Source organism: Mauremys reevesii, linkage group 27 (assembly GCF_016161935.1).
Source record: "Mauremys reevesii isolate NIE-2019 linkage group 27, ASM1616193v1, whole genome shotgun sequence".
NCBI lineage: Eukaryota > Metazoa > Chordata > Testudines > Geoemydidae > Mauremys > Mauremys reevesii.
In genome coordinates this window covers 7,043,227-7,062,958 of record NC_052649.1, presented here as the reverse complement: position 1 = coordinate 7,062,958, position 19,732 = coordinate 7,043,227, and the positions used below count along the sequence as shown (strand labels likewise).

Genomic DNA, 19,732 nt, shown 5'->3' with positions numbered 1-19,732 from the left:
CAGGAGCTGATTCGAGGGCCTCTGATGCAGATTCGGGGAGCACTCATAGCCCCTCCTCCGAGGGTTACTCCTGTGACGGGCTTTTGCAGAGTGAGACCCCCCCCAGGGGCTGTAACCCAGAGCGCTCTGCTTAATGCCAGGCAGTACAGACTCTGTACAGACTCCACTTGGCTTTGGTAGCTGCAGCGTCATGTAAAAAGCCCTTTCCTGGAACAGGTTTTAATAAGATAAAGAATCTGGCAGTGGCCAGCCTTGAAGTAAAAATAACCCCTTACGCACACAGGTGCCAAGTCACATGGCACAGCCAGGAGCTGGGACCCACAGGGCACGGAGACCCGATTCCTCAGTCCCGAAGGAGATTTACTGCCCAGTCTCCCCTTCAGCCCCAAATGCAAAAGGCCTTTTGAGGTCTGTTTTTAAGCTGCATCCTTGTGATTTCCAGCAGCGCAGCCCGGTGGTGACGGTCTCCCCGAGGGAGGGCTAGAGGGTAGCAGCGGATCTGAGCCGAGCCTGCTTTGCTTGCAAGGTCTGGGGTGTGAAGGGACAAGTCCAGGCTAAAAGGGGATTTCCTGGTGGCACCAGCCAGGGGATTGTGTGCGCTGGGCAGGAAGCTACATTCAGCTCGCTATGGGAGAAGCCCGGTTCAGCTCTCCGGGGACAGGCTGCAGCCATCCAGTATTCGGCAACTATCTCCAGCTCCATAGGGATGCGCTGCACGATTGGGAATATTTAGATATTATTTCTATTGCAGTAGGGCCCAAAGGCCCAGTGAAGGATCGGGCCCCAGGGAGCTAGTTGCTGTGTGCACGTGTGACACTATCTTACACTGACGCAGGAATCTGTACTCAAATCCCTCGGGGACGATGGGGAGCAGGAGGTAGCCTGGTGCCTGACACCGCGTTCCCGGTGCGCCCCCCACTGGCACTGCCTCAGCGCAGGGGCTGGCGCAGGATCCATGTTGCTGTCCCACGGCTTTCGAATAGCTCTGAGACCCCGGAGGGCTGGAGCCAGTGCTCTCCGGAGCCAGCAGAAACACTCCCGTTGACTTTGGGCCAGTATTTCACTAATCCAAGGGAGATGGATGGGGCTACAATTTGGCCTTGGGCAGCATAAGGGACCCTGGCTGGAGATCCTGGGACTCAAAGCAGGGCAGAGGAGCAGCTGGTTTAGAATTATTATTTATTTGTATTGTGGTAGCGACCGTGGAGCTCCAGGTGTGGACCAAGGCCCCAGCGCGCCAGGTGCTGTACAAAGACAGAGCAAAAAGCCAGTCCCTGCCCCAAAGAGCCGACAGTCTAAGACCTGCCATTGCAAAGAGCTTGCTGATCCATGGACGAAAGTTGCCGTGGAAATGCAAACTATCACTGGTCAGTAGCACCGTGCCTGGGAGCAGAATGTGTTCCTGCCGTCTGACAAATCGGGGGAGCGGAAAGCACCTGTCCATTGCTGTTCTTATCGCTAGATAATAAAGAGGAATGTGTAAAATGACGTGTAGGAATCCGTTGTAAAACGCCAAGTCTGATACACAGAGCTCTTTGCCTCTGAGAAGCGGGTAGCTCCACCCTGCAAGCACACAGCTCCGTCTGAGGGGAACGTTCCAGTCACTCGGTACATTTCCTGCAGAACAGGTGGGGGGTGCACAAGGGCACAGCACTGTTTTTGTGAAGGTCCTACATAAACTTTGGCGTTGGTCAGCTTGGGAGGGGGAAGGGTGGACAGGCTCAGCATACAGGAAAAGTCAACAACCCCTCCCTTGCCATCAGCGTTAGCATCCTGTGGCCAGATCTTGACTTCAGCGGCACTGGGTCAGTCGACAGCTGAGGATCCGGAATGTAGGGGCTGCCAGACTGGATCAGACCCCTGCACCCCGGACCGTGGCCCGTCTCCAGCAAGAAGGCATGAGAACCTCACGGTGGAAACTTAGACTCAGAGATTCCTCTATCCCTGGCCAGGCTATTTCAGGCCAGATCCATCCCTGCTGTAACTCTCTTGGAAGGAATGTGGCCTCTTAATAACCCTAGTTGCCACAAGCTACGCAGGACACCGTTGCTGAGCATTCACACAGCTCATTCCAGCCAGTGGGAGCTGCAGCCGCTCCGCGTCCCCTGACAATCAGAGACCGTTTCTATCTAGCAGTCGAATGTGAAGCAACCGGGTTTGCCATTTTTGTTAAGCCCCAGGGTTGCTCCCAAGGATGCAGATTCCCCCCAGATCAGCCACTGAGGTCACAGGGCAAGTTGGAGGCGTGAGGGCTGCAGGGCGGGTCCCACGCTCTGCAATCCCGCTCCCGCTGCCAAGGTCACATTTGAGGAGCTGCTTCCCAGTGCGAGGGGCTGTTGCAGCGGTTGTGGGTGGCTGTTTTTTCTGTGTTGAAAATGAATAGCTTAGGTCAGGACTGATTCTAGCAGCCCTGGAACATGGGTGCAGAGGGGAAGGGAGCTCTCTGGCAGGCAGAGAGAATCCCAGGCATCTGCAGAGAGAGCGTGAAGTGCAGCTGTGCATGCCTGAAACTGGGCTCGAGCCACAGCTGGGGTGCAGGAGCTCAGGCCAGACTGTCCCTTCTGGGCTGGGAATCCAGGCAAGCGATGGTGCACCAGGCAGGGCTGACGCACCGAGGCCCCAGTCACTTCTCAGTCTCCCTTGCTGGAGGCAGACAGGATCCGAGGTTCACCCCGGCAAGCCCAGCCCGGGCTAGCCAGGGCACAGAGAGGTCGGCTGACTGGTTCAAGGTGACTCAGGGAAGGATTCGGCAGGGGCCTCCCTGATCCCAGGCTGGATGAGCACACGACCTCTTCACCCCTTTGCCTGCACTGAAGCCGATGGCAAAGCGCCTGTTCCCAGGCAGGACTGTTTTCCTGCACGCTCTCGATGGGTAAAGAAAACCGGCCGGGGGCAAATGGGGAGATACAAACAGTGTTGGGTATTTCGGATCCTTTCCTCCCAGCATCAAAGCAACCTCACAGTGCTCAAGCTTCCGTGTGGCCACATGTTTGTGAGTCATAATTAAACAATAACATGGGAAGTGGGTCAGGGTTTAGGATTTCCATCTGCGAGTGGGAGGAACCTGCCGCACTGGTGCCAGACACGGGCAAGCCCATGACAAGGAATGGTGGAGAAACTCCATATACGCCCTGCTAGTTAGTCTGAATGGCTCAGTTAAGGTGGGATTGCAGAGCAGGGCAATCTGCCAGTGACCTTGGCTATCAAGGGGTTCTGTGACGGTGCTTCAGGGGTTCCTCAGACCCACCCCTGGTTGGCCAGAGTGCCATCAAAACATCTCGGCATCAGACAGAGACACGGCAGGACAAGGGGCTGGAAGTGGCAGTGTTTATATGGATCTAGCGTTGTTTTAAGAATTGGTTAAAATTTCTCATTCAAAAAAATGTTTCTGACCAAAATGAGCCTTAAAAACAGAAATAAAAAAAAATTTCCTTGCAAGTTTTATTTCTTTCAACATTTTTCAGGTTTTCATTAAAAAAGCAGATACGTTTTTGCCCCAAAAAGTCAAAAAATCTCCCTTCTCGAATGTGTATTTTCTTGGACATTTCTTAATGGAAAATAGCAGCATTTTCTGACCAATTTTACTGGCATTGGTTTGCTTTGGGATCTCTGCCTGGGTGAGGTGTGGGGCGGATTTCAGAACAGAGGCTAAGTGGGTTTTTAGCCCAGACATTGCTCTGAACCCTCGCTGAGCGTGACACACCCTACAGCTTGAAGCGAGAGAAATAACTAACTCCTGGAGGAAGTCCCAAGGTAGGCGCAACGAGACAGGTTTGCTACGCCCAAGAAGCGCATCTCACACATCAGCCTGGGAAATGTCTCTCCTGTCAACAGCCTTGGCAGCTTTCCCAGCGGGCGAGCACAGGTGCTATTGAGTTGAGGAACAGTTCCTTGAAGTTTCTGCCCTTCCTGTAATGACTCGTTTTAAAGAAGGATCTTTGCTGGTGTCATGGGGTAATTTGTCTTTGTTTTGGCTGTGGACACATGTTGCTGGTTGCACATGATATGGCTGCTTGGAAGACCATGAAAAAGATCTGGCTCTGGCTCTGCCTCTGCAGATTTGGGATGGCTCTGCAATACGTGATGAATACTGTGACCTAGTTATTGGGGTGTTTACTGCGTGTCTACACTGGAGTAGATCAACAGGGCTACCTGGGAAAACAGGCAGGCAGGAAAAAGAACGGCTCAGGAGAAGCCAGCTCTCAGCAGGTCCTTAAGACTGTTAAGGGACAATGCTGGAGCCAGTAGCTTCGAGCATTCTGGCTCTCTGGCCAGCAGGACTGGGTTGGGCCAGTCTAAGAACAGAAGAGCTGAGGGAGGGTTAAAAGGACCCAGGGAGGGAGCCACTGGGTGTCCCAAGAAGGTAGGTCTGCCTAGGTCACCGTCAGGGATGCTGAGCTGTTAGTCAGGCCACTAGATTGTCTGGTGCTTTAAAATCCCCTTTTGTCAACATGCTTTGTCCCGTGGGTTTACGGAGCTGCCTGGTCACCACGTTCGCCACTGGGCCCAGACTCCCACAGAGAAGAACTGTGAATGCTGAACTCAGCTGGACCCGGCTTGATTCCCACGGCACTGTAGCCTGGTCTAAGAGTGGGAGAACTGTGAAATTCCACCCAGGACAGGGAAAGGTATGAGGGCTGGGGGGAGGGGGGGGGCGCATTGGCACTCAGGGACACCAGAGAGTCCTGTCCTGTGATTCAGGAACCTAAAGAAGGAGCAAATCAGAGAACTGCTGGTTCCTGCCCCTTCAAGGACTGTATCAATGACGATTATTATCCACAGCAGGACCGTTTCCTCAGCTGGACAATAAACAACTTGTTCTTCAGGTGCTAGCACTTATTTCCCAACAACCGGCCTGTTGAAATGTGCCAGAGAACCAAAGGCATCACTGTTAACGCTCCCTGACCGACATCAGCGCTGCAGCGGCGTTAGCCTGGCATTGCTACGTGGCACTGCACACCTACTGCACACACAGCAGTGCGGGGAATCCAGATCTGGGGCGGGGGGAGGGGTCCCTCGTTTGAAAGCGTCGTGAGGAATCTGCCCCATTTTCTTTTGCATTTCACCAGACCAGGCTGGGCAATTTCAAGTGGAGGCTAGAGCTCACTTTGTGCCTTTGGTAAAACGGGGGGGGTTGGTCCCCTACACTACCTGAGTCCTGTTCCTTGCCGGGGCTATTTGGACAGGTGAGCTGGGATGGCCGGGGGAGGGGGGGGGGGGCTGTGTGGACGGGGTAGGGGGACGTCCCGGCGGCCCTGGAAAACCTCCCCACTGCAAACGCACTCTTTGATTTGGCGTTTTTCACGCCCCTCCCATTTGCAAGCCCCGTTTCTTTCAGGCCGCCGGCGGTTTCTGCAAGCGCAGGGCTGCACCTCACGTTTTGAAGTCGCAGCCTCTGCTAATCTCTGCCGGGAGGCAGCCGAAGGCGGCGTCACTCCCCAGGAATTCACATGCTCCAGCCGCACACGCGCCTGCAAAGCAGGGCTGCAGGGCACGGCCCCGGGAACTACAAGTCCCGCCAGCCACCGGGCTGGGCAAGCGCCCTGGCCGCCGGCTTCACGCGCCCGCTGCTCGCCGAAAGTGTGTCACTGGGGCACGAGGCTCTCCCCGGGAATCACATGGTGGCTGCTCCGGAGCCGCGTGCGGGAGACTGCGCAGCTGCGGCGGGTCCCAGGCAAAGAGGCTGGAGCCGGAGCCCTGGCAGAGTAAAATATTGCCGAGGAGGGAGAGGCGGCGGCACGCAGAGCTCCCGTCCTGCCCGCGCCCCCAGCCCAGGCACCGCAGCGACCCAGCGCAGGCTCCGCCGGGCAGCCCCGGGCTTCCCCCGCTCCCGGGAGGGAGTTTCTGAGCCAGGCTTGGATGCCAGCGCCCCTCAGGATGGCAGCTCCGGACTCCAACAACAACACAGGTACTTCGCCCTTCTGGCTGCCGCGTTCTCCCCGAGCCCAGCGTGACCCCTCCGGAGTGGGGGTGATGCCCCTGGATCCCCCCCCCTGCAGCGTGTGGGCGCCCCGGCCAGCCCCCTGGGTCCTCCTGCCTGCGGGGTGTGAGGGCTCCCGGGTCCCCCACTTCTCTGCTCCGAGCCCCCCACCCCGAAGTGCTCTGGGGCCCCCCGGAGGTGGGGAGTTGGGGGCACTGGGAGCCCCTCTGCACGCACTTGTGGGGGTTCCCACGGTGGCTTCAGCTGCTCTAGCGGGGGAGTGGGAGGGGCTCGGTCTGATCTCTCTGGGTGGAGCGGATCGGGAGGGGAGCCCCGGGCCCCCGCTGGGTGGGGAGGGGAGCCCCGGGTTCGGGTTCCCAAGCTACTGACGCTGTTTATGGGATGGGGAGGGGGCCCCCGGCTCGGTCCTTGGGATCCCGCTCACGGGTAGCAGCGCAGCGACCCCCGGCCTGGGACAAGGGTTCATCCGAGCAGGGAGCAGCTCCGGCTCCCTCGCTACTCTGGTGTTAGGGGAGACCCGCCCCCAATGCCCGGCTCCGGCTCCGGCCCGGGGGTGCTGGCTGGACGGAGGTGGGGGGTCAGGGGGGTCAGCCATCGCCCCCACTTCGGAAGGAGTCAGGTGGCCGCCGCTGGCTCCACAGCCTCCACCAGCTCCCGTGACCCCAGCGGAGGGGGGCGAGTTGCTCCCCACTTTTCCCTGGGGTGACATCCCGCCCCCCCTTGTCACCCCTCCCGGGGCTGCAGCGCCCCGGCCCCCCCCCCTTGTCACCCCTCCCGGGGCTGCAGCGCCCGGCCCCCCATTGTCACCTCCCGGGGCTGCAGCGCCCAGCCCCATGTCACCTCCCGGGGCTGCAGCGCCCAGCCCCCCTTGTCACCCCTCCCGGGGCTGCAGCGCCCCCCCCTTGTCACCCCTCCCGGGGCTGCAGCGCCCAGCCCCCTTGTCACCTCCCGGGGCTGCAGCGCCAGCCCCCCTTGTCACCCCTCCCGGGGCTGCAGCGCCCAGCCCCCTTGTCACCTCCCGGGGCTGCAGCGCCCAGCCCCCTTGTCACCTCCCGGGGCTGCAGCGCCCAGCCCCCTTGTCACCCCTCCCGGGGCTGCAGCGCCCAGCCCCCCTGTCACCCCCGGGGCTGCAGCGCCCTCCCCCTTGTCACCCCTCCCCCTTGTCACCCTCCCGGGGCTGCTGCGCCTGCGCCCCCCCCCACCTTCCCCTGCCTCACGTGTCCCCCTCCCCGGCGCTGCCACGTGCGGACTTTGTTTTCCTCCCTTTCCCGCCCCGCCCCGCCCCCTCCTATTGGTCGCCTCCCCCGCAGGCCCCGCCCTTGGGCTCCCGTGACGTCACACCAGGAAATCTGGCGCCGCGTCTCCCCGCCCTTTTAAAAGTAAAAGGAAGCAGCCGCGCGGGGCGGTGACGCCATCGCCGGGGCAACGAGCGGCGGCCAATAGCGTGGCGGGGGCGGAGCAAAGCGTGATGGGCAGGGCCTGGGGGCGGAGTAGCCACGTGCGGCCCGGACACGTGGAGCGGGGACGTGAGGCCGCCAGAGCCGCGGAGAACCAGAGTCCGAGCCCGGGACCCCTGGCGGGCTGAGCCCCGCCCCAGCAGGACCCCCCCCGGCCTAGCACGAGTCCCCTCAGCACAGCCCCTGCCCCCCCTTGGCCGAGCCCCCGGCCGAGCACCGCCCCCCAGCAGAGCCCCTGCGCCCCTCCAGGCTGAACCCCCCCAGCGGGACCCCTGGCCTAGCTCCTGCCCCCCCCAAGCTGAGCCTTCCCCCCAGCAGGACCCCTGGCCGAGCCCCTGCCCCCCCCAAGCTGAGCCTTCCCCCCAGCAGGACCCCTGGCTGAGCCCCCCCAGCAGGACCCCTGGCCGAGCCCCTGCCCCCCCAGGCCGAGCCTCCCTCCCCCCAGTGGGACCCCCAGCCGAGTCCTTGGGATGTTGTGCCAGGGTTGAAATAAGAACTAGATAAGTTCTGGGGGGACAGGTCCGTCAGTGGCTACTAGTCAGGGATGCAGCCCCATGCTCTGGGTGGCCCTAGCCTCTGACTGCTGGACCGACGCTGGGACTGGACAGCACGGGGTGGATCACTTGATGTTTGCCTGTTTTGTTCATTCCCTCTGAAGCACATGGTGTTGGCCACTGTCTGCGGACAGGGCTCTGGGCTAGATGGACCGCTACACCCCTCTCTCTTATCCGGCTCCCGTCACCATCCTCTGGGGGCCCCACACTTTTGGGTGTAGTTATGCTGAGGGGGGCAGGTCAGGATAGCATAGGGATGGGATCTGGCACAGAGGTTAAGGGACTTGCCCAAGGTTACATATGAGTCTGGGAGAGCAGGGAGTTGAACCTGGGTCTCTGAAGTCCTAGGCTACGATCCTGAGCCCTGCATGTGTCTTACGCTCTGCCCTATAGCCATGCTCCATGTGCTGCCCCCAGACGAGTCTCCGGGAGGGAGTTTTGCCGCACAAGAAGGGTTGAATAAAAGTTGGAGCGCAAAGCGGTTGCCATGGTGACTTTGTCACCCTGGACCATGACCGTCTGACTACGGGGCTCACTGCCCCGTGTTACCTGTGGCCAGGCTGGCTCCTGCTGCGGGTGTGTGTACCAGCTGCGCCCTGCGAGGAGGGACGACACCTGGCCCCAAGAGCGTGTGTGATAATAGCACAGGCCACGTGTCGAGGTGCTCCTGACTCATCTGCAGGAGGCTGGTATCCTCAGCAGTCCTGCAGCCTGGGCGGGCAGCGAGATTTCAGCACTCACCCTTCACACACCCCCCGCCGCCCGTGTGCCTCCCACATGCCCCTTTGGACAGGTACCAGCCTCGTCCGCAGAGCCCTTCCGGAGGCCAGAGGCAGCCTGGGGAGAGCTGGCTTTTGGGTGTGGTGAGGGAAGCGGTTGGGGTTTTGTGACCTACTTCCAGAGCTCCGTTTCCCAATCTGTTCTATTTAAAGACAAGGAAACAAATGCACCAAAGCTGACGCTGCAGCTTGAGAATGACTGGAGCGAGGGGAGGGATTGGCGGCTGGCGTAGCAGACATTGCTCGTCCCTACACATACACGGCACCCTCTGCCTCAGCCGGGATTCCCCACCCCGCCCTGCTCCCTTGTTGAATTCAAAGCCTTCCCGATTACGCCTCATTTAAAAAAAAGCCAAATGATTTGTAATTTTTCCACCTTGTCCCTCCTTCAATGCCAGCCAGTGCTGAGGATTTTCAATGCAGTTCACAGGGGGCTCTGGTTTTCCTCCCACATTCTCTATTTATAGTTCTTGGGAGCTCTTTTCCCACTGGAAAAATCCTGGCAGGAGATATGGTCTCCCCCTTGATCCAGCGTCTCCTTCTCTTCCTACATGCCGAGAAGCAGCAAGGTGCAGAGAGTCTCCGGGTGCTGCAGGGAACAGCACTCAGCTAGGGGCACAGTTTCTTTCCCCCTTGTGTTGTAGGGAGCAGGGCTGGCGGCGTTGTCGCCTCGGCACTTGGCAGGAGTCAGTTTTCTCCCTCGGTTTGGGCCGGGTGCAGACTGGCAAACCTTGACTTTCATATCCACTGACACCAGCTGAGGGGCAGAGACGGCCCGCTGGCTTTACAACCCGCTGGCCTCACCTGGCGCTCCTGGGCTTTTAACAGCGGCTAAGTGAACATTTCCCCGGTGAGCGTTTAGCGACTTAACCCCTGGCATTAGCCGCTCTCGTGCAGACGCCGCGTGTGTGGGTGGCTCGTACGCCTTCCCGGGCGGATGAGCGGAGAGTTCAGTGATCCAGACCTGGGTCCTGGCTGCGTTCCTAGGGTCAGGAGCGGCAGTTGTTGGGCTGGAGGGAATAATGACCAACAGGGATGAGACCTGGTGCAAAAGCAGATCACCCACGTGATCCTCCCTGCTTGTTTGTGGTCAGTTTTGCAATGATCCTGTTTTTGCAGGAGGCTTCCTGGTCTCCCCAGTATTCGTGGCTTGGCAGATGCAGGGCATGGAGTCCCACTGCCTTATCGCTGTAGTTTTTCCTCTTAAGTGGTTTGGGTTTTCCCCAGTAACCTCCCCTCCTCCCCCCACAGTGCTGCTGGCCGTGACACCTGCTCCCATCCCTGCCTCCCAGGGCCCCCTTGGCCGAGCTCCCGGTGCCCAAGATCTGGCTCCCTTGGCTGCCTGCCTGCCCCAGTGCTTCAAACCCTTCCCTTGTGTGGCTGGGGGCCCACCTGAGCCTCCCTCCCCAGCCCGCAGATGTAGGTCAGCGGCAGCTGGAGCATTTCAAAGTCCCAAGGGGAAAGAAATGGGGGAGCAGGGCGAGGAGGAAGCCATGACAGACGTGGGTAATTGCAAATCACCGGCGGTGCCCGCAAACCTGGCTGCCTGGAAGGGCCCAGAAAGGGTAGCCAGATCTTCGGGGGTGGGGGGATGTGTGTGTGGGGCGTGGATGGACAGATGGACACACACACACACACACACACGGACACACTCCATGCACATACAGCCCCCCATGCATGCCCCACGTACCCCTCCTGCGCTCAGACACGCACCCAGCCTCTGTCCAGCCCCCTGTGCGCACCCACCAGCCGAAACATCAAGGGCTGTTTTTCTAGGCGTGTTATTGACCGAGGAGCATAACCCCTGAAGGGAGGGGCTGCATTTCCGGTGCTCCCCATCTCCCCCGGCTGCTCCCCCCACCCGCGCTGCCGCTGCCTGACCTTGGCATGCCTGCTGCAATGCTGCGTTTTTCTACCTGTGCCGCTCAGCTCAGCACTCGCTGCAGCCTCCGCAGTGCAGAGAGGGGAGCTGCAGCTAAGGGACCTGGCAGGCTGAAGCTGGGCGGGGGAGGGCTTCCCTAGCACAGAGACAGGCGGGGGGAGGTCGAGAGAGCGTATGCCCCAGGGAGGGCTCCAGGGTGCATCCCGGGGGGAAGGGGGGCCGGTAACACTAGACTGGCCGAGGATCAGTAGAGATTCCTGCAGGGGACCAGGTGCCCCCAGCAGCAGTCCTGCTGCTCTGTGCTAACGGATTCCAGGTTCCCCAAGCACCGTCGGGGCCTGTCTCAGCCACCCCGGGGCACCCTGGCAGGCTGGCTGCGAAATCCCCAGTCTCCTGGGAGGGAGGGCTGGCCCCGAGGCCAGCTGGGCTTTATCTGCCATTGGCTTGCTCCAGAGGCCAAATCCCGTGGCCTCTCCATGCCTGACTTTCTCCATGGGGGTGTGTGGGAGGGACAGGAGGGGGGTTATGGCTGGGGACTGGCCCCCTCGGGGGGGGGGGGAGGCAGGCACAGAGCAGGGGTGGCACAGACAGGGGCATAGAAATCTCGCCCTCCCCTCGCTGTGCTGTGATTACCTGGCCCAGAGACCTGCCAAACTCATTTCACGCATGGGCCACCACACAGCCGTCGGGTGGGAGCAGTGTTTGGTCACGGCTGGGCTGGACTGAAGCTGGTGCCCCCTAGATGGGAAAGGCCCCGTGTCCCATTTCCCCCCCCCCCACCCCGAGCCATCTCGTCTGGGGAGGCCCCCCCAGCACTCACCTCGAGGGGGCGGCGTTGCCCTGGTCTCAGCTTCTCTCTCTGTCTCCCCAGGCGGCGTGATCAGCTACATCGGCTCTAGCGGCTCCTCGCCCAGCCGCACGAGCCCCGTCTCCCTGTGCAGCGACAGCTCCAACGGCAGCTTCCAGTCCGGCTCGCAGGCCTTCCCCTCCTACTTCCCGCCGTCGCCCACCGGCTCCCTGACCCACGACTCGCGGCCCTACGGCGCTGGGCTGCAGGGCTCGCGGGAGGATGGCTCCCCTTCCTCGTCCTCCTCCTCTTCCTCCTCCTCGTACGGCTCCTCCGGGACCTCCCCCGGGGGCCTGCAGGTCGCCATGGACGATGGGAGGCGCATCTCTCCCAGCAAGACCACCAGCAACATCACCAGTGAGTGCTGGAGGCGGGGTGGGGAGACTGGGAGTGGTGGGGGTAGCTGTGGGTGGGCACTGGGGTACCTGTGGTGCCCTCCATCCCTGGCTGGAACTCACAGTCTGCCCTTGCGGTGGGTCCTCCCTGGACCCCCTGTCCTCCCCAGCATGGCAGGCCACATACCTGCTGGGGATGCCGTGCCCACACGAGAGCGCCCCCGTCTGAGCAGCGATGGGCACAGCCGCTACACCGGCCCCAGGACAGCTGCCCGCCACGCAGGAAGGGAGACGTCCTGGCTGCCCCCGGGGCTGGCTCCTGGGCAGGGCTGGGTGCCGCAGCCGCTCACCCGGGTGTCTCTTTCCCCTCCCAGAGCTGAACGGGATGGTTCTGCTTTGCAAAGTGTGTGGAGATGTCGCCTCAGGCTTCCACTATGGGGTCCATGCCTGCGAGGGCTGCAAGGTAAGGGGGCAGGATGGGACAGGGCAAGGGGAGCTGTGGCGACAGGGGCCAGAAGCGCTGCCGGGGGCTCCTGCTGTTCCCGCCCGAGCGGCTCAGTCTGGGGAGGGAGTGGGAGCAGGGCCCCAGCACCTTGTTAATGTATCACCCCCCGTCTGCCCCTCCAGCCAGCCAAGGGACTCGGGCATGGTTGGCACCGTCACACCTCCCCAGACGAGGCCTAACTATTCCCAAGTGGCTAATGATGTCGGGGGCCCTGAAGTGGCCGGGATTTCACAATACCATCTGGCCTCTTTGGGAGCCTGACTGGAGATGCCTTAAAGTCACGAGCCACTTGTGAAAATGTCCAGTCACTGGCCTTTCACGGGATTTATCATTGGTTATTTCTATCCTCAAACTTCCGTCGCCTCCGTTCAAACTTGGCTTCATTTCTCCTTCCCCTTCTCTCCCCCCTGTTCTCGGCGGGGCCCAGAAAGCAGCCTGTGTTGGATGTTTGGGGTCAGGCGCTTGCTTTCTCCAAGAACGTTGGTGGGGGTTTGGCACTGTTGGGGGAGAACGAGCCTGTCATTGGCTCCTGCGTAACTCGCCAACATCTGCGACTGAACAGAAACATTCACTGCTGGAGCATGCCAATGCTCGGCTCCCAATGATCATTGTTCTTGGGTCAGGATGATGATCGGGGGGGGATAGAATCGGCGGCTCCTCGGGAATTCTAGGCAGGGCTCTGGCGACTGGGCAGCACTTGGCTTGTTCATAGTAAGCCTGGCACTGAAGGTAGCTTCAGTTGAAGGAAACAATTGTCTGGATTTTTTTTTCCTTGAGCTTTGTCATTTCTGCTGGCCGGAAACAATTTCTCAAATACGAACCCCCCCGGTGGCAGGTCAGCGTGGAGGAGCATGTGGCCAGCCCCCAGGGCAGAGCTCCATCACGGAGGCGGGGCCTTGCATCTCACAACGTTTTCTATTTTCTATCGTCCGCCTTCCTTGCTGTTTGAGATTGCCTGGCTCTGCCTCCCCCCGGCTCACCCCATCTCTTTCTCTCTCTCTGTCTCAGGGTTTCTTCCGACGCAGCATTCAGCAAAACATCCAGTACAAAAAGTGCCTGAAAAACGAGAACTGCTCCATCATCCGGATCAACCGGAACCGGTGCCAGCAGTGCCGCTTCAAGAAATGTCTGTCGGTCGGCATGTCCCGGGACGGTGAGTTCCCACCCAGCGTGGGGGAGTTGAGGGGAGCAGGGCAGGCTGCCCCCGGCACTGTGGTGTTCCCCCCTCCCCCTTCCATAAGGGCATGTCCGTAGCAATGTCTGGCTTCTACGCACTGTTCAAATCACACATCTTCCACACCCCTTTATTTGTGGTGCCTGAGAGGCTGCGGTCAGGGATTGGGGCCCTGTTGCGCCAGGTGCTGCACGTCCATGAAATCCCTGCTTCAAAGGGCCAGTGCTGTCAGCCAGGAGGTCACTGTCGATTCCCCTGTTTTCCTGGGCATGTGGCTGGCCTCACGGACACTGAGTTGGGCCAGGGTGTGTGTCAGTGGCTGCGAGGGGGGGTGGCTTGGGGAGATCAGCTTGCCTTGGTGCATGGTGGTCTGGAGGCGCCTGGGTCGCTCAGCGCAGCTGCGGAGAGTGGGGGGCGTCTGCTGGAGTCTGGGCTCCCCGGGTCAGGCTCTGCTCCGCCCCCTGCTGGATGCTAATCTCCACCCCCCCCCGTTTCTGCAGCCGTGCGCTTCGGGCGCATCCCCAAGCGTGAGAAGCAGCGGATGCTGGCGGAGATGCAGAGTGCTATGAATAACATGGCCAACAACCAGCTGAGCGGGCAGTGCCCGCCGGAGGGCTCCCCGCTGGGGCACCCCCAGCCTGCCAACCCGCTGCCGTGCCATCAGCCCCAGCAGCAGCTCCCCGGCTCCCCGCCGCAGCAGCAGCAGCCCTGCTTCTCCCAGTTCCCCCAGCAGCTGACGCCCCCCCGCTCCCCCAGCCCCACGGAGGCCATGGACGACGTCATCTCGCAGGTGACCAAGGCGCACAGGGAGATCTTCATCTACGCCCATGACAAGCTGGGCACGGCGCTGCCACGGCCCTGCGACAACAACGCCCTCAACTGGGAGAACCACTGCTGTGCCAATGGCTACCAGGGCAACAGCCTCTATCGCCACGACAACAACAACCTGCCCCATCCCGACGCCTCCCGCTTCCCCGCCTGGCACTACAGCTCCCCCAACGTCTGCAACCAGAACAACATGAACAGCCACCGGCTCTGCCCCACCGGCTACCCCTCCTTGGCCCAGGAGGCCGAGACCCCGGCAGGCCAGGGCTGCCCGTGGCAAAGGGGCACCAAGGACATCCTGCTGGTGAGTGCCAGAGCCCCACGCGGGTAGTTCCAGCTGGGAGCCCCCCCCCCCACGCCTCAGGGTATTTTTAGCCTCTAATCACTAGTAATTGTCTTGTCTCTGAGGCCAGAACATCAGAGCCGTCCTGTCCCTCGCAGGGCAGAGCTGAGGTGGCCTTGGTTGGGGGCAGAAGGGGATGTGGCATTTAGGCCCCAGAGTCACTGGTTTTTCTCTCTTTAAGAGGGGGAGGAGTTGTGCAGGGATTGGCTCCTGCTGGGTCCCAGTCGCTGGGGTCTGGTGCAGGGGTCTGGTGCAGTGAGGGAGGCTGGGATCTGGTGCAGGGCTCTGGTGCAGTCAGGGAGGCTGGGATCTGGTGCAGGGCTCTGGTGCAGTGAGGGAGGCTGGGGTCTGGTGCAGTGAGGGAGGCTGGGGTCTGGTGCAGGGATCTGGGGCAGTCAGGGAGGCTGGGGTCTGGTGCAGTGAGGGAGGCTGGGGTCTGGTGCGGGGCTCTGGTGCAGTGAGGGAGGCTGGGGTCTGGTGCAGGGATCTGGTGCAGTGAGGGAGGCTGGGGTCTGGTGCAGGGGTCTGGTGCAGTGAGGGAGGCTGGGGTCTGGTGCAGTGAGGGAGGCTGGGGTCTGGTGCGGGGCTCTGGTGCAGTCAGGGAGGCTGGGGTCTGGTGCAGGGAGGGAAGCTGGGATCTGGTGCAGGGATCTGGTGCAGTGGCCCCGGTACAAGGAGTGGGGCTGTCTGGGGCTCCGTATCTGAGGTCGCTCCCCGCCCCCCAGGCCTGCCCCATGAACGCGCACCCGCAGGGCAGGAGCGGCCACACCGTGCAGGAGATCTGGGAGGATTTCTCGCTGAGCTTCACGCCCGCCGTCCGGGAGGTGGTGGAGTTTGCCAAGCACATACCAGGCTTCAAGGACCTGTCGCAGCACGACCAAGTGGCCCTGCTCAAAGCCGGCACCTTCGAGGTAGGTCCGGGGCCTTCGCTTCTCCTGCCAGCTGCCCTCACTGGCAGCGCTCGGTTCCCAGGGGCCCCTCGGCGCCGCCAGCCCCCTCGGGGGTATTGCCCTGCGGTCGTAATGGGACCCTCTCCTTAGGGGAGGGGGGCAGCCCCACCGGGCCTTCGTTCCCGTGGCCACCCCTCTGGCCCACCAGGAGGGCAGCGCCGCCTTGCCGGGTCTGTGCCAGGCCATGGCGGCCGTGCCCTTGGTTCCTGCCCCCTGTTCCGGCTCGCAGGTGCCTGGTCCGTGGCCCTGCCCGGCTGGCAGTGGGGAGCCCCGTGGCCGGCGGGGTGCACGGGCCTGGCCGTCACCGCTCTCGTCTCCCCCGCGCCAGGTGCTGATGGTGCGGTTCGCCCCCCTGTTCAACGTGAAGGAGCAGACGGTGATGTTCATGAGCCGCACGACCTACAGCCTGGGGGAGCTGTGGGGGATGGGCATGGGCGACCTGCTCAGCTCCATGTTCGAGTTCAGCGAGAAGCTCGGCTCCCTGGAGCTCACCGAGGAGGAGCTGGGCCTCTTCACCGCCGTCGTGCTGGTCTCGGCAGGTGGGTCGCGAGCCCCCGGCTGAGCCACAGGGCAGAGGGAGGGCGTGTGGCCCGGGCATCCACTGCCTGCTGCTGGGGGAGCAGGATCTGGAAGCAGAGATCTGAGTGGTGCCAGGAGGCTGCGATCTCAGGCTGGGGAGGATCTGGTGCACTGGGGAGGCTGGGATCTGGTGCACTGGGGAGGCTGGGATCTGGGGAGGCTGGGATCTGGTGCACTGGGGAGGCTGGGATCTGGTGCAGCAGGGAGGCAGGGATCTGGTGCATGGGGAGGCTGGGATCTGGTGCGGCGGGGAGGCTGGGCTGTGGGCTGCTGGTGTTCTCCCCCCGACTCACGGTGTGTTCCCCCCGCCCCGCTCGACAGACCGCTCTGGCATGGAGAACACGGCGTCGGTGGAGCAGCTGCAGGAGACTCTGATCCGTGCCCTGCGCGCGCTGATCCTCAAGAACCACCCCACGGAGACCTCGCGCTTCACCAAGCTGCTGCTCAAGCTGCCCGACCTGCGCACCCTGAACAACATGCATTCGGAGAAGCTGCTCTCCTTCCGCATCGACGCCCAGTAGGGCTCCCCCGGCCCCCACCCCGGGACCCTCCGCAGAGAAACCCACCAGACTCTTATTGCTGTTGCTGATTCAGCCAGGACAGAGCCCCTGGGGCGGCCCCCCCTTGTAAATAGTGATCTGTGTATATTGGAGTCGTGTTCTCTATCGCTGCTGCCCCCCGTGGAGGGCTGGAGCCCAGCTCTGTCTGAGCCACACGGGAAATAATATATTGAAACCAACGCCTTGGCCTGGACCGTCCCTTCCTGAGTGAGCCGGGCCCCTGCTCCTGCCCTGGGGCGAGGGCACCCCGCCTGCTGCTCACTGCTAAGGGGGAGGGGAGAGCTGGATGCCTGGGTTCTGGTTTCTACAGGGAGAGGACACGGTGGCACGGCTCGGGTGGGGGGAGCCCCCGGTGGCTCTAGCTGCAGCTGGGAGGGCCAGTGGCCAGAGCCGAGTGGAGCAGGAGCTGGGAGTCCTGGGCTCTGTTCCCAGTCGCTTGCCGAGCTGGGGAGTTCCCTGGGGCGCCGGGCCCTGCAGCGACTCCAGCCTAGTGACCGGCCTGCCCCAGCTGTCGGCTTCAGCACCTTGAACGCCGGCCCCGGGCACGTGGCTGGCTGCTGCAGAGCACCCGAGCCACCCTTCCTGTCCCGCAGGGCATGGGGCGCACTGGCTGCAGGGGCAGGTTATCCTGCCTACACCCCCCGGACCCAACTCACACCACGTGCTGGGGAGGACTCTGGATTCAGCCTGGGCCCTGGTTTCCTCAGATGCAAGTGGCTGATCCCTGGGGGGGGGGGAGGGTGCAGATTCACGGAGGGAGGGGTCTGGCTGCGCCCTCGGGTGCCTGTGTGTCCATCCCCACGTCCCGCAGCCAAAGGCAGAGCCGCAGTCACTGCGTCGGGGCGGCCCAGGGCAAAAGCATTGTCCTAGATGCACAGATGCGCCCCTGCCCGCCTGCCCCAGCAGCGCAGGCCCGTTCTGCCAGGGGCCTGCTGCCCCCCAGGCAAGCTGCAGTGCCCCCCGGCCTCGTTACCACCACACGACTCATAGCACCAGGCTAGAAACGCCCCCTCCCGGCCTCAGTTTGGCTCAAGTATCCCCTGGGGGGGGGATGCCCCCCTGCCCCTCACCTCTCACTCCAAATTCTGCAGCCTCCTGCGGTGACGGGGCGCCCACCCCTGCCCTCCCGGCTGGACACAGAAAGCAGAGGCCAGCGGGGCGGTGGGGGTGGGGGTGGTTGTTTTTCATCATATATTTATTACATAAATATATAGTAAAATAGACCAGCAACAATTACCATAAAAATATCTTTCTTTAAAATCCTGACCAAAAACACAAAGGGTTTAAAATCGCACGTCACAGACACTGTGATTGTCATGTACAGCAGCAGCTCTCTGCCGCCCAGCCCCCTCCCTTGTGGGGCACGGGGGAGGGTAAGGAGGGTCTCACCTCCCTGCCCCCCTAGCCCCCGTCCCCCCAATGCACAGAGACCCAAACGCCGACATACATTCAGTAACTCCTGCCACTGCCCTTCCACGCTGCCGCAGCCGCGAGAGCCACAATGCATAGTACATGGGGTGGGGGGATGGCCCCCCGATGACTGGACACAGTAGGGAAGGACCCCCCCAAAGCGCCAAGCGAGCTCACTGTCTCTAGAGATGGGCTGGATTTGAAGCTGCTCCCCATTCCCCCCAGCCCCCCGCAGCGCTACGTGGGGGCGGGAGGGAGGTACCAGGTCCAGAAGCTAGGAGGTATGTGCTTGGTGACCAAATACTGGGGCGGGGGGGGGGACGGACACAGGCTGCCTCTGGCATTAAATAGGGTCCCCTCTGGGGGTCAGCCCCCCTGCCCCTGAGCAGGGAGCTGGGGGGGGCAGGGGTGTCATACCACTGCCTGCCCAATGGGGGAGCGGGGCTGGGGGGGCCTCTGGGAGCAGAGACTGGGGGAGATAGCGTCACTGGACGTGCAACTGCAACGGAGACCAACAGATATGAGACGGAGCCGCCCCGGCGGGAGCAGCCGAACATGGCCAGCAGGGGGCAGCATGGACCCCAGCCACAAACCTGGGGTGTAACGCGAGGGTGGGGCCCCATTGTGCACGTGTGTGTGTGTGTGTGCAGGCGGCTGGTACTGAACCTGTCCCCCAGGAGTGAAGTCGCGGCCCCCACTGCTGGGGGGCGTTTTACACAAGACAAGCCCCCTTCCCCCCCCACCATGTCTGAGCCCTGAATGCCTGAGGCCCCCTCCAAGCAATTATTGGTGGGGGGGTGGCCTGGAGGGCCCCCCCCCGGGGAATGGATTTGTCTGAAGGCTCCTGCAGACTCTCCGCCCCTTTGAAATGGTGGGAAGAGGGGAGGTTGGGGGGGGGTGGGGGGGGGTTAGCTGGTGTACCCCCCCAGGCCGAGCCCCCCTCCCCCCAGGCTGGCTGGCTGTGGGGCTGAGGCACAGCTCCTGAGGGGGGAAGCATGGGGGCATGATCGTCCTCTCTGCACCCCCAAGGAGCATCCCCGCCTGAGCCCTGGGGCTGGGGGGGGGGTCTCAGCGGGGCTGCAGGGATATGTAGGTGTAGCACAAACACACCAGCGTGCAGCACCCCCCCAGTGCATACACACTCCTGCTCACACCCACCAGCCTCGCACACCCGAGCCCCAAGGAGAGCGGCGCTGGCTGGCCAAGGGGAGCAGGCCATGGGGGGTGGCTGGGAAAGCTGCGATGCGAAGAGCAGAAATGGCGCAGAGCAGCAAGTGTGTCAGGTTAGCGGTCAGATGCATGTGCAATCAGACACACGTGTCCAGACCTGGGCACACACATGCACTCATGTTTGCACATGCAGACTCACAGATGCACGTGTATTTGCACAAATGGGCATACGTGCAACGATGCACACCACACGTGCAAACAGGCACGCGCACACCCACACGGTTTGCAATGGGGACCAGGCCAGCGGCCCAACCCTTCCACCACCCTGAGCAGGACCCTGTCAAGGCCCTGCCCTTTGCCCCCCTCGGGGTCTGGGCGCTGTTTCCCTGAGCAGTGGGGATGCCGGCTCCCCCCGTCCCCT

The 19,732-nt window shown here is 62.1% G+C and overlaps 1 protein-coding gene across 1 annotated transcript; it reads left to right on the top strand.

Moving 5' to 3' along the window:
- The first annotated feature begins 5,431 nt into the window (after positions 1 to 5,431).
- Positions 5,432 to 16,910, top strand: NR1D1 (nuclear receptor subfamily 1 group D member 1). Its single transcript, XM_039516624.1, has 8 exons — positions 5,432 to 5,908; positions 11,485 to 11,817; positions 12,170 to 12,258; positions 13,309 to 13,453; positions 13,975 to 14,603; positions 15,368 to 15,553; positions 15,921 to 16,131; positions 16,493 to 16,910. The coding sequence occupies exons 1-8, from the start codon at positions 5,860 to 5,862 to the stop codon at positions 16,690 to 16,692; spliced, it is 1,842 nt and encodes a 613-aa protein (XP_039372558.1). The 5' UTR covers positions 5,432 to 5,859; the 3' UTR covers positions 16,693 to 16,910.
- Positions 16,911 to 19,732: the final 2,822 nt, after the last annotated feature.

Excerpts from the sequence above, each read along its gene's own strand:
- NR1D1 (XM_039516624.1), top strand. The coding sequence starts at position 5,860 with ATGCCAGCGCCCCTCAGGATGGCAGCTCCGGACTCCAACAACAACACA. Across the intron at positions 11,818-12,169 it reads GACCACCAGCAACATCACCA|AGCTGAACGGGATGGTTCTG; the intron begins GTGAGTGCTGGA and ends TTCCCCTCCCAG. Across the intron at positions 14,604-15,367 it reads GCACCAAGGACATCCTGCTG|GCCTGCCCCATGAACGCGCA; the intron begins GTGAGTGCCAGA and ends CCCGCCCCCCAG.